This window comes from Trichechus manatus, unplaced genomic scaffold, assembly GCF_000243295.1.
Source record: "Trichechus manatus latirostris isolate Lorelei unplaced genomic scaffold, TriManLat1.0 scaffold00194, whole genome shotgun sequence".
Lineage (NCBI taxonomy): Eukaryota > Metazoa > Chordata > Mammalia > Sirenia > Trichechidae > Trichechus > Trichechus manatus.
Genome location: NW_004444130.1, coordinates 2,959,700 through 2,972,921, shown reverse-complemented (window position 1 = coordinate 2,972,921; position 13,222 = coordinate 2,959,700). Strand labels below are relative to the sequence as shown.

Sequence of the window (13,222 nt, the reverse complement as noted above, 5' to 3'; positions counted from 1 at the left end):
TCAGGGTAGCAAACATCCTTTTCCAGTAAACCATTAGCTTCTTTGAGCAGCCATTCAGACAGGTCATTGTTTATAGGGATGAATGTAAACCTCAAGTTTCTCATGTTAACCAAGATGTGTGTGTGCTATTTAAGCATGTTGGTGCCACATAATTTAGTTGGTTTTATATGGCTGATATGCTTCTTATATGAGCATACAATGATGTGTTGCTATAAAGAAAGATTTTCCAAAATTAGTATTAGATTTTTACAGGTATTGCGGGGGAGTGGGGGCTTTCTTTCTTGCATGATGTATTTAGCGTTTTGTGTAGGATTTAATAGACACTTAGTGCAAGTGTTGCTGCTTGATGACTCCAAGCCCCATTAGTTTTGAAGTTTGGAGGTATTCCCCAGACTGGGTATCAACAAAAAGAAAGCCAAGTCTGTTTTGTCTTGGCCTATTTTTCTTAAGCTTCAGAGTCTACTGAAACTTTTGTAATGAAGGCAACAAAGTTTTTCATTATGTGGGTGAAGAAGGACAGATGTGAAAAGTGATACAGGTGCTTCCCCATCCCCTCCCAACCCAGTTCACTAATGAAGCAGCAGAAAAAGTCATGTGAGTTAGTGGTTAAATAGATGACCCATTGAAGTTACTGCACCATGTTATTTCCCTGAAGTCTCCTGAGTATGAAGTGTTTTTTAGGCTATTGTTTCTTATACACATTCCCTGAAGATTGTGATTCAGTAGGTCTGGAGTGGGGCCTAAAGTTCTGCATTTCCATAAGCTCCCAGCTTTTGCCATCGTCAGAGTCATAGGCTTTAGGCTGCATATGGAGAAGGATGGAGTTCTGCTGTGATTTTGTTCCTATCCTCACCAGTCTGAGTTTGCATGTTTCTCTTTGGTCTGTCCAGGTTTGGTCGCTGGCTACGGTAGCTACAGATCTTTGCCTTGGTCCGAAATCTGACCCAGATTTGGAAACACCCTGGGCTCGACATCCATTCGGGCGACAGCTGCTGGAATCTCTGTAGGTTTTGAGAGCTAAAAGTGGGGAAAATGAGTGATGTAAATTTTAGGCCAGTAAACATTTTAGATGTTTTCTAAGAGAAAGGTGCAGAGGCCCAAGGAATGAGAGGAAGAAGAGGAATCTTTCCTTTTTGTACTGTCAAAACAATTTCTGTGCAGAACTAACTTCATATAGCAGAAGGAACTATATAATATTTGTTGTTTATAACAAGGATTTGTGAGCTGGAGACTGATATGTCCTGTGTCACATCAGTCTGAACACAGGAATCTGAGTTCTTAAGATGGCAAATTTTTTTCTTGGATGCCATAGGGCTTAGCCCCTGAGAACAGATTAGAGAATTGTGTTTTTGTTTTCCCATTTCCCAAAAGCTGTGACGCTTTCACCGTGTTAGGAAATTTATGTCATGTATACTCCAAGGTTGTCAGTCTGCTTAAAACACTGAGCTTGTATTCAATTTATTGCACCAAAATATGGCATACTAGAAATATAATACACAAAATAATGTACAACTAAGTAAAACCACGTGAACCTCTATAATAGTGACGAGTAGGTCCTGAACAGAGAAATCTACTCCCTTTGGGTGGGAGCTTGCTTGACTTACTTGTTGAGGCCGGACCTGGGGCAAATGCTCATGGTTAGTTGCTTTATCTTTAACACAGGGATGATAATGCTTGTTCTACTTACCAAATGAGATAGCAAGTGTGAAAGCACTTTTTAAAATATTAGATGTTGAGTGGTAGAAAGGTAGTGATATTATTCCATCACAAGGCAAAGTCCTTCCAATCCCTACCTCACATTCAAGCATAGTGAGCCTGAAAGGAGCAAAGAGGATCTGAGTACCTAAAAGGTAAAAATATTCTTTGTTTTTCTTTAATAGCTCAGATTCGTAATTCTCTAGTCCACGGACTGCTTGCTGTACATTGGTGGTACAGTGTTCTTTGACCGCCTTCATGTAGCTTTAGGTTATTAAAACAAAGTCCATAGAAACCCCACAAAAAGCAGTGTGCTCTTCCTTGAAGTTGGGATACTAAGAAAGCATGTATCGTGTCACTCAGATGTTGCATTGGTCAACCTAGTTCTTGGCAAAGTGACACTAAAATTTGAGCCTATGTCTGATGCCAGCAAAGCTTTTGTGTTGGCCATTGGGTCATTGGTAATATTCTGATAGGTTTTATTCTAGAACACATTTAGCCAGACTACTTGATCTGTAGAAAGCCGCAGTTCCTGATAGCGGCTTTTGAGGCAGAATTAAAAGTCCTTCCTTCTTACCCCTGTGGGAGCAACCCACTATAATTGTGGTGGCTATCCTTCTTCCATCCCTTATCTTTACTTGTTTTCTTTCCTTTCATCTTTGTCTTCAGGTTGGCTCATTACTGTCAGCTTCGGGATGTTCAGACATTGGCTATGCTTTGCAGCGTGTTTGAAGCCCAGTCTAGGCCTCAGGGAGTACCAAATCTCTTCGGGCCTTTTCCCAGCCGTTCTTCCAATCTTGTGGTATGCCATAGTCGATATGTAAGTTTGTGGTTTCCTGGTTTGTATCTAAATGTTCCTGAATGTAAAATTCCACGTAGAATGGTAGTTCGATGCTCCTTCTCTTTCTTCCCATCTGTAGCCTAGCTTCACTTCCTCTGGTTCCTGCTCAAGTATGTCAGACCCAGGGCTCAACACTGGTGGCTGGAACATAGGTTGGTATGCAAATGGCTTCACCGTATTGGGTTTTTAGTCCAATAAAATCTGTGTGCATGTTGTGAATATGGAATCTGTTATAGATGTGTATTCTCCATGTTTTTCCTTGTTTCCCATTTCTCTTTAAATTTTGGAAGATGGGGGTACTACCGCCCGCAGGGCCTGGGCTTTCCTGTTTGAACAGACCAGTTTCTTGCGTCTTGCTGGGTTTCTTTTCATTTCATAACTGATACTGGAACTTCCACTGTTTACCCCCGAAACCTAACCTTACCTTTCTCCCTCATATGTCACTTCCATGATCCTCTGTCTCTTCCTATTATCTACCTCTTCCAATGTAGAGAAATAAGGCTGGGCCTGTCTCTAGCTGACCATAAAAGTCTGTCTCAAAGTAGGTGTATCTGTGTTTGCTGGTGTTTTTTTTTTAATTTTATTTTTCTTGAGTATCAAAGTAATACATTCCCAGTGAAGAAAAACAAAAAGTATTAGGGAAGAAAATAGTAATCATTGATAATCCTCTCACCTAGAAATAACATTTGTTGACATTTCAGAACATTTTCTTCCAATCTTTGTGTGTGTGTGTTGTGGGGGTCATTTTATATATGCAATTTTTTGTTCTGAGTTTTTAATTTATCATATCTATTTTCTTGTGTCATTTAAAATGTCTTTATGAATGATGACTGCATAATATTCCATTATGTCAGTATACCATAATTTGCTTAATCATTACGTATGTACTTAATGACAAGGTTAATTTAATCAATACCTAGACAAAAAAGTAAGGCTAGGGAAGGGTTCTCTTTAGTTATGTTTCTCAGAATCTTCAGCCTAGTTAATTTTTCTGCCAGGGGATAAATTGGACCCACTGCATTAGGAAAGAGTTTCAGATATTTTACATGCTTTCTCTTATTTCCATCTTCCATTCCCGTTTGGTTTTCTTCAGCAGGAAGAGAGGCAGAACATTTGTCTTCACCCTGGGGAGAGTCATCACCAGAAGAAATACGTTTTGGGAGTTTGACCTACAGTGATCCTCGTGAGCGAGAGCGTGACCAACACGATAAAAACAAAAGGTAATGACCTTCCCCAGCGAGGCCTACCATTTCATAACTCTGAGATTCTCCAAAATTATACCTGCTTTAAGAAAGGCATTTAAAATGCCACCTGGTATTGAGTTTGTTTTTTCTTAAAGGAACTGACAGGAGTTTAAAAATTCTATCCAGGCTTCTGGACCCTGCCAATGCACAGCAATTTGATGACTTTAAGAAATGCTATGGAGAAATCCTCTATCGCTGGGGTCTGAGAGAGAAACGAGCAGAAGTGCTGAAGTTTGTTTCCTGTCCCCCTGATCCTCACAAAGGGATCGGTAAATATGAATTTCTCTCTTTTCCTGTCACTATCTGAAAGGTCCTCTAACTTAATTTGTCCACAGCATGAGACTTGGAATGAAATTTTATCTTCTCATTTATGAGCAGAAATTTTTAAAGCATTTTGAGTCTACTCCAAGCTTCTGAAAACCCTTGTATTTCATAACAAGATTAAATTTCTATTGTGACAGTAGTTTATATACAGTACTCAGATACTGATTGGTAGTAGGAGTATTTATTCATTTATTTAACTAACATATACCAAGCTCCTCTTAGGCATTAGGCATAGTACTAGCACATTTTTTCTCCTTGTGGAACACAGCTTAATGGACGAGAAAAATTAAAAAACAAATTGGGATAACTATTACTGAGCAAACAGAATGTTCAGGCAGGGGTGATGCGGGGGAGAATTTTAGAAGACGTATTCAGGTATCTAGGGAAGGCCTTTCTGATTAGGTGATGTTTCAGCTGAGGGCTGAAAGAGAAGGAGCCATCATGCAGACCATCTGTCTGTCAGTCTGTCATATTGTGATGGCTTACATGTTACTATGATGCTGGAAGCCATGCCACTAGTATTTTAAATATCAGGAGGGTTACCCATGATAGACAGGTTTCAGTGTAGCTTCCAGACTAAGACTAGGAAGAAAGGTCTGGCAGTCTAGTCCCAAAAATTAGCCAGTGGAAACCTTATGTATTACAACAGAATATGGTCAGATATAGTGCTGGAAGATGAGCCCCTTGAGCTGGAAGGCACTCAAAATACACAGTGGCAGTGACAATGGACTCAAACATACCAATGATCATGAAGATGGCCCAGGACTGGGCATCGTTTCATTCTGTTACACATAAGGCGCTGTGAGTTGGAGCCAACTCAGTGACAGCTAGCAACAATAACACCTTAGCAGGAAGCTGGAAGTTTATTTTCCAGAGAAGGTAAATGCATTTCCAGAGAGTAAGGGCCCACCAAATAAATACCTAGCATAATGAATGAAGAAAGACCTTGAATAAAGAGAAGATCCTAGAAGCTTATAGAGAGTGAAAACAGATCAAATTCTAAGGATAAGGACTATGAATGGCATCACATTTCTCATGAGCAATACTGGAAACTAGATGACAGTACAGCATTGCCTTTAAAACTCTCAAGAAAATTATATATAGCCTAGAATTCTGTACTCAGATTATCAAGTGTGAAAGTAAACCTTCAACCTGTCTAAGAAGGAGGAGAATGTTTGATCCAGGAAGTAAGGGTGTCAGATTGGTGGTAAAGCAGACCTAGAGAAGACTGTTCAGGTTATTGTCAGTACTACCCAAAGCGATCTATAGATTCAACGCAATCCCAATCAAAATTCCAACAGCCTTCTTTACAAAAATAGAAAAACCATCCTCAACTTTATATGGACTGGCAAGAGGTCCCAAATAGCTAAAACAATGTTGAAAGAGAAGAACAAAGTAGGAGGATTCACACTTCCTGATTTTAAAACATACTATACAGCTACAGTAATCGAAACAGCCTGGTACTGGTATAACAATAGACACCAATGGAATAGAATTGAGAGTCCAGAAATAAAACCACACATCTGTGGTCAACTGATTTTTGACAAGGGTGCTAAGTCCATATGGTGGGGAAAGAAGAGTCTCTTCAATAAATGATGTTGGGAAAATTGGATTTCCACATTGTCTTAGTTATCTAGTGCTGCTATAACAGAAATACCACAAATGGATGGCTTTAACAAAGAGAAATTTATTCTCTCACAGTCTAGGAGGCTAGATGTCTGAATTCAGGGTGCCAGCCCCAGGGGAAGGCTTTCTCTCTTTGTTGGCTCTGGGTGAAGGTCCTTGTCATCAATCTTCCCCAGTCAAGGAGCTTCTCAAAGCATGGATCCCAGGTCCAATCAAAAAAATCCCAAACCTGTTGCTGTCGAGTTGATTCTGACTCATAGTGACCCTATAGGACAGAGTAGAACTGCCCCACAGGGTTTCCAAGGAGCGCCTGGTGGCTTCGAACTGCTGACCTTTTGGTTAGCAGCCGCAACTCTTAACCAGGGTTTCCTAGATACAACCTAAACTTGTAGATTGAGTCTTGCCTCATTAACATAACTGCCTCTAATCCTGCCTCGTTAACATCATAGAGGTAGGATTTACAACACATAGCATAATTACATCAGATGACAAAATGGTAGACAGTCACACAATATGGGGAATCATGGGCGAACCAAGTGGACATACATTTTTGGGGGACACAGTTCAATCCATGACCAATGCAGAAAAATGAAACAGAATCCATGCCTTACACCACATACAAAAACAAATTCAGAATGGAGTAAAGATCTCAATGTGTAAACCAAAACCATAAAATTCTTAGAAGAACAAGCAGGGGCAATGCTGTGAGACCTAGCTTTCAACAATTATCTAACATAATAAAAACGCAGACAGCAAAAGACAATAAATGAGACCTCATGAAAATTAAAAACTTTTGTTCATCAAAAGACTTTACAAAAAAAGTGAAAACACAGGCTACCAACTGGGAGAATATCTTTGAAAACCATATATCCTACAAGAATCTAATAATCAAAATATATATAAAACTTTATTTTGGGAGATAATGCTAGGAAGCGAGTTCCTTTTTTAAAAACCTCAGGCTATTATCTTGGATTACCTAGCTGTCTACTTTCACTAAAGTTGTCTGCTTCTGGACTAAAACCAAAACCAGAAACCAAACCCATTGCTGTCGAGTTGATTCTGACTCATAGTGACCCTATAGGACAGAGTAGAACTGCTCCATAGGGTTTCCAGGGAGCGGCTGGTGGATTCAAACTGCCAACTTTTTGGTTAGCAGTCGAAGCTCTTAACCACTGCACCACCAGGGCTCAAATTCTAACTTCATCCTACGGGCAGGATTAGAGGATATCTCCTTGTGGTAATGTCAGGAGCCTCTTTAGTATCAGTAGTGTAGAGTACCTGTAACAGGGCTTTTGTTGATATTTCTTCTAGAAGTTTCTGTTCCCAACCTATAGTTTATAGTGGGCGACTCAAAGTTATAGGATCTTGGAACTTGGTTTAAGCTGGTACACTCTACAGAAACACAATTACTAAAGATACTTTGAGTTTTTCAGAGATGACATTTTAATAATTTTTTCCAGAGAGCTATAGAGCATAATTAAGTTTACATTTACAGTGTTATCTCAAGTGCAAAAAAACAAACCCTTGTAAAAGACATGTTATTATAAATCTATTTACTTGAACAAATATTTTTTAAATTATAATTTAAAATATTGAATGGAGTAATATTTTATCTGACCAATAAGGAAAATTTAATAATTAAACATTTTAATAATTAGGCTTTTCATGAGAAAGTAAACACAAGACTTACAGATGTTATGCTTAGTGGGAGAAGACATTACTGCTTTTAAGCCAAAATTATCAAACCAATTTTATATGTCTCAGGATTTATCTTAACTAGGACTGTAATATTGCTTGGTAAAGTAGATAGCAAAAAAGAGGAAGACCCTCGACAAGATGGTTTGACACAGTAGCTGCAACGGTGGGCTCAATCATAGCAATGATTGTGTGGGTGGCACAGGACCTGGCAGTGTTTCATTCTGTTGTACATAGGGTAACTATGAGTTAGAACCTACTCAATGGCACATAACAACAATAAAAACAACAATAGGACTATCATCTAGTTTTCTCCGTATCCATTGTGATCGATTTGATTCAATTTGGACTCATAGCGACCCTATGGGACAGAGTAGAATTGCCCCATAGGATTTCCAGACTATAATGTTTATGGAAACAGACTACCATATCTTTCTCCCCTAGAGTGGATGGTGGGTTTGAACCGATGACCTTTTGGTTAGCAGCCAAGTGCTTAACCACTGTGCCACCAGGCCTCCTTGTTTTCTTGTTGTTGTTGTTGTTAGATGCTGTCCAATGGGTTCCTAGCCACCCCATGCACAATGGAATGAAATACTGCCTGGTCCTGTGCCATCCTCACAGTCATTACCGTGTTTCAGCCCATTGTTGCAGTCATTGTGTCAATCCATCTCACTGAGAGTCTTCCTCTTTTTCACTGACCCTTTACTTTGCCAAACATGATGTCCTTGCCCAGGGACTGGTCCCTCCTAAAAACATGTTCAGGGTACTTGAGATGAAGTCTCACCATCTTCACTTCCAAGGAGCATTCTGGCTGTACTTGTTCCAGGACAAATCTGTTCATTCTTCTGGCGATTCATGGTATATTCAATATTCTTTATCAACACCACCAAATGCATAAGTTCTTCTTTGGTCTTCGTTATTCATTGTCCAGCTTTCCCATGCATATGAGGCAGCTGAAAACACCATGTCTTGGGTCAGGCGCACCTTAGTCCTCAAGGTGACCTCATCTTTGTTTTTTAACATGTTAAGTCTTTTGAAGCAGATTTGCCCAGTGCAATACGCCGTTTGATTTCTTGACTGCTGCTTCCATGGGTGTTGATTGTGGATCCAAGTAAAATGAAATCCTTGACAACTTCACTGTTTTCTCCATTTATCATGATGTTGTTTATCGGTCCAGTTGTGAGGAATTTTGTTTTCTTTCTGTTGAGTTGTAATCCGTACTGAAGGCTGTAGTCTTTGATCTTCATCAGTAAGGGCTTCAAGTCCTCTTTGCTGTCAGCAAGCAAGATTGTGTCACCTGCATGTTGCAGGTTGTTAATGAGTCTTCCCCCAATCCTGATGCTGCATTCTTCTTCATATAGTCCAGCCTCTCAGATTATTTGCTTAGCATACAGATCGCAGAAGTATGGTAAAACAATACAACCCTGACGCACACCTTTCCTGATTTTAAATCACAAAGTGTCCCCTTGTTCTGTTCAAGCAACTGCCTCTTGGTCTATGTGCAGGTTCTACATGAGCACAATTAAGTGTTCTGGAATTCCCATTCTTTGCAATGCTATCTGTAATTTGTTATGATCCACACAGTTGAATGCCTTTGCATAGTCAATAAAACACAGGTAAACATCTTTCTGGGTTTTTTTGCTTTCAGCCAAGATCTGTTTGACATCAGCAATGATATCCCTTGTTCCACATCCTCTTTCGAATCTGACTTGAACTTCTGGCAGCTCCCTGTTGATGTACTGCTGCAAGTATTTTTGAATAATCTTCAGCAAAATTTTACTTGCATGTGATATTATTCGATAATTTCCACATTCTGTTGTATCACCTTTCTTTTGAATAGTCACATGTATGGATCTCTTCCAGCCAATTGGCTAGATAGCTGTCTTCCAAGTTTCTTGGTATAGACGAGTGAGTGCTTCCAGCATTGCATCCATTTGTTGAAACATCTCAACTGGTATTCATTCAATTCCTGGAGCCTTGTTTTTCACCAATGCCTTCAGTGCAGCTTGGACTTCTTCCTTCAGTACCGTCGGTTCTTGAATGTATACTACCTCCAGAAATGGTTGAATGTCACCAGTTCTTTTTGGTACAGTGACTCTGTGTATTCCTTCCATCTTCGTTTGATGCTTCCTACATTGTTCAACTTTTTGCCCATAGAATCTTTCAGTATTGCAACTCGAGTCTTGAATTTTTTCTTCAGTTTTTAGCATGAGAAATGGCAAGCGTGTTCTTCCCTTTTGGTTTTCTAGCTCCAGGTCTTTGCACATTTCATTATAATACTTTACTTTGTCTTCTTGAGCCACCTTTGAAATCTTCAGTTTAGCTCTTTTACTTTATCATTTCTTCCTTTCTCTTTAGGGACTGTATATTCAAGAGCAAGCTTCAGAGTCTCTTCTGACATCCATTTTGGTTTTCTCTTTCTTGTATGTCTTTTTAATGACCTTTTGCTTTCTTCATGTATGGTGTCCTTGATATCATCCCTCAGCTCATCTGGTGTTTGGTCATTAGTGTTCAGTGCATCAAATCTATTCTTGAGATGGTCTCTGAATTCAGGTGGGCTATATTCAGGGTCGTACTTTGGCTCTCATGGGCTTGTTTTAATTTTCTTCAGCTTCAGCTTGAACTTGCATATGAGCAATTGATGATCTGTTCTGCAGTCAGCCCCTGGCCTTGTTCTAACTGATGATATTGTGCTTCTCCATCGTCTCTTTCCACAGATTTAGTCAATCTGATTCCTGTGTATTCCATCTGGTGAGGTCCACGTGTACAACCTGTGTATAGTGCCGTTTATGTTGTTGAAAAAACCTATTTGCGATGAATAAGTTGTTAGTCTTGCAAAATTCTATCGTGTGATCTCTGGCATCATTTCTGTCACCAAGGCCATATTTTCCAGCTACCGATCCTTCTTTGTTTCCAGCTTTCGCAGTCCCATCACCACTAATTATCAGTGCATCTTGATTGCATGTTTGATCAATTTCAGACCGCAGAAGTTGGTACAAATTTTCAGTTTCTTCATTTTTGGCCTTAGTGGTTGGTACGTAAATTTGAATAATAGTCGTATTAACTGGTCTTCCTTGTAGGCAGATGGGTATTATCCTATCACTGATAACGTTATATTTAAGAATAGATGTTGAAATGTTCCTTTTGATGATGAATGTGATACTGTTCCTCTTCAATTTGTCATTCCCGACATGGTAGACCATATAATTGTCAGACTGAAAATGGCCAATGCCATTCTATTTCAGCTCACTATTGCCTAGGATATTGATCATCTAGCATTCCATATTATTTTTGGCAACTTCCAGTTTTCTTAGATTCATACTTTGTACATTCCATGTTCCAATTATTAATTATTAGTTTCTCCTTAGTTACCATATGTTAACTACCAGTTGTCATAAAGCAGAGGAGCTGATTCTCATAGGAGAAGGGATACTCCTTCTGTTGTAACAGATGGAAAGAGAAGGGGAACAAATATAGGGAGATTTGGAGATTTGCTGTGTGAAGATGAAGAGAACCCTACCTGGTGGCTTCTGTTTTCTCAGGGAAGCGATAGAAGAGGCCATCAGGTGAGGGGAAGAGGAGCGAAGAAGTTTGCAGACTGTGGCGGAGGCATGAAATAGTCATAAGAAGTTTGCAGACTCTGGAGGAGGCATGAAATAGTCATCTGTTTCAGTAACCCAGGCCACTGTGCAGTACTGGTGCCCACTGGTGATCATGAGCTTGAAGTGAAACACATTTTGATGGTGGGCCCTCCCTGAGGAATGCTTGGCTGCTTGATGGCAGACGTGGAGTGGGCAGGTGACCACCCTCCACACAGGGCCTCTGAGAGCCAGGTGCTCACTGCACCCCTTCTGCCCACACCCTGCCACTTAAATGAGACTTGTCTAGATTTTAGAAGAGGGGTTCTGCTGTTTAAAAAAAGTTTGAAAACTATTGATCTAATACAATCCTTTAGAATTCTAAGAGGAATACGTCTTTCTTACCTAACAATGCCCAGTTTTGTTTTTCAGAACTAAACATATTGTTATTATTTATCTCTTTTGGGTTCATCTGCACCCGTTTCCAGAATTTGGCGTGTACTGCAGCCACTGTCGGAGTGAGGTCCGTGGCACGCAGTGTGCCATTTGCAAAGGCTTCACATTTCAGTGTGCCATCTGCCATGTGGCGGTGCGAGGATCATCCAATTTTTGCCTGACCTGTGGACATGGTGGACACACCAGCCACATGATGGAGTGGTTTCGGGCCCAGGAGGTGTGTCCGACCGGATGTGGGTGCCACTGCCTGTTCGAAAGCACTTTCTGATCTTACAGACCGTGGGAGTGGTCAGAAATTCTGGAGAGCCCCTTAAGTGCTGGTGACAAGCTCTCTGCCAAGAGGGAGGAGAGTTCAGGACCCACCTCTGCCTAGACGGGAGCGCGCTCCCTGCAAAGGCCACGGCGTCAGTGTTTGCAGAGATGAGGGCAGACACAGAGCCCGGCTTCCCATGTTGTCTGCGTCAGCTGAACTAGCAAGTTGGAAGTTTTCCAGGAGAAAATCACCTCAAACTACTGAGCAGCATCCTCTTATGCCAACGCAGTGACTAAAGTCAGATGTAGAAGACAGTCTCCAGGGCCAAAGGACAGCAGATGTTAATTTACTGGACAAGTAGGCCTATGACATCAGTGGCTTTGGAAGCTGCTACATTTAATGAGCTGATGGATAGTGAGTGGCCTTTATAATAAGATACTTAAGTTATAAATATATGATGTACTTAAGGATTTTTAAGATGTATTTTTTTGTTTGTTTTTTCCTCTCCAGCTGCTGTTCCTTGGCTAATAAAATTCAAGTAACCATTTTTTAAAAAAGACAGAGAAAGTTAAACATTTCAGTGAATCTTTTTTTCCTCTGCTTCTGATTTAAGTTAGCTATTTTAGATAGTACCAAAGTCTGCTTAGATTTTCCAAGGAGATGCTGGTTTACTTTTGGCATCTGACAAGAGAAAGCAGTTTGACGTTTTAGGTTCCATCCCTGAGAATCTTATAATTATTTTTTTTAGCAAAAGGAAGATGAGATTGTGTCGCAGCACTGATATAAAGGTCTCCTATTGCCTCTGTGCAGGTTGGCTGGCTTCCAGTAAGTACCTTTCCCTCTTCGTTTGAGCTCCTTCAAAAACATTAACCTGTGTTTATACATGTTCCAACTGGTTATGACTCATGTGTCCACCAGTTCTTTAGAATGAGTTTCAGCTCTTCACATTTGGTATGTGGCATGGAAGAGAAATCCTCTTTTTGGTATTCCTATCGACATTTCTGTTTCTCTTTCTTAGAATTTTGCAATTCCAAATTGATTAACTTAAGGAATATAAGTCCTAGAATATGAGAGCACTGTACATCACTAGTGTTTCAAACTACAGATCAAGACCCATTAATGAAATCTGAAATCAATTTAGTGGATAAAAACTAGCATTAAAGTAAATGAAATAGAGTAGAAGAGAAATTATTAGAGTGCACCATACATAGAATAACTTGCTTACGAGTGTGTATGCACACCTTTGCACACGTGTATACTGGATCACAATGTAAATTCATCTTACCAAAAGTTGTGGTCAGAAACATGTTCAAAATACTGTTTTAAATGATGCTTGTGCCTGCTCTTTGCATTGCTGGGCGTGAAACACTGCCACATAAAGACAGAGCTTTAGATGCTGTGTGGTGAGACTAGAGGCTTACCCTTGGACTCTGGCCTGAGTTAAGATGCCAGCACTTGAGTGAGAGGAATACCTCAGGGCTGCCAGGTACATTCGGAGGCTCATAAAGAA

At 40.1% G+C, this 13,222-nt stretch overlaps 1 protein-coding gene across 2 annotated transcripts in view; it reads left to right on the top strand.

The window, feature by feature from the left end:
* Positions 1-12,879, top strand: part of WDR59 (WD repeat domain 59) — a 113,109-nt gene extending 100,230 nt beyond the window's left edge. The window contains exons 21-26 of one of the 2 annotated variants that reach the window (XM_004387815.2): positions 891-1,003; positions 2,365-2,515; positions 2,616-2,688; positions 3,630-3,756; positions 3,907-4,049; positions 11,492-12,879. In XM_004387815.2, coding sequence (XP_004387872.1) covers positions 891-1,003; positions 2,365-2,515; positions 2,616-2,688; positions 3,630-3,756; positions 3,907-4,049; positions 11,492-11,727 — 843 coding nt within the window. In that variant the 3' untranslated portion in view covers positions 11,728-12,879. The remainder of the gene's footprint in view (positions 1-890; positions 1,004-2,364; positions 2,516-2,615; positions 2,689-3,629; positions 3,757-3,906; positions 4,050-11,491) is intronic. The other variant, XM_023741906.1, reaches the window with a different exon arrangement.
* Positions 12,880-13,222: the final 343 nt, after the last annotated feature.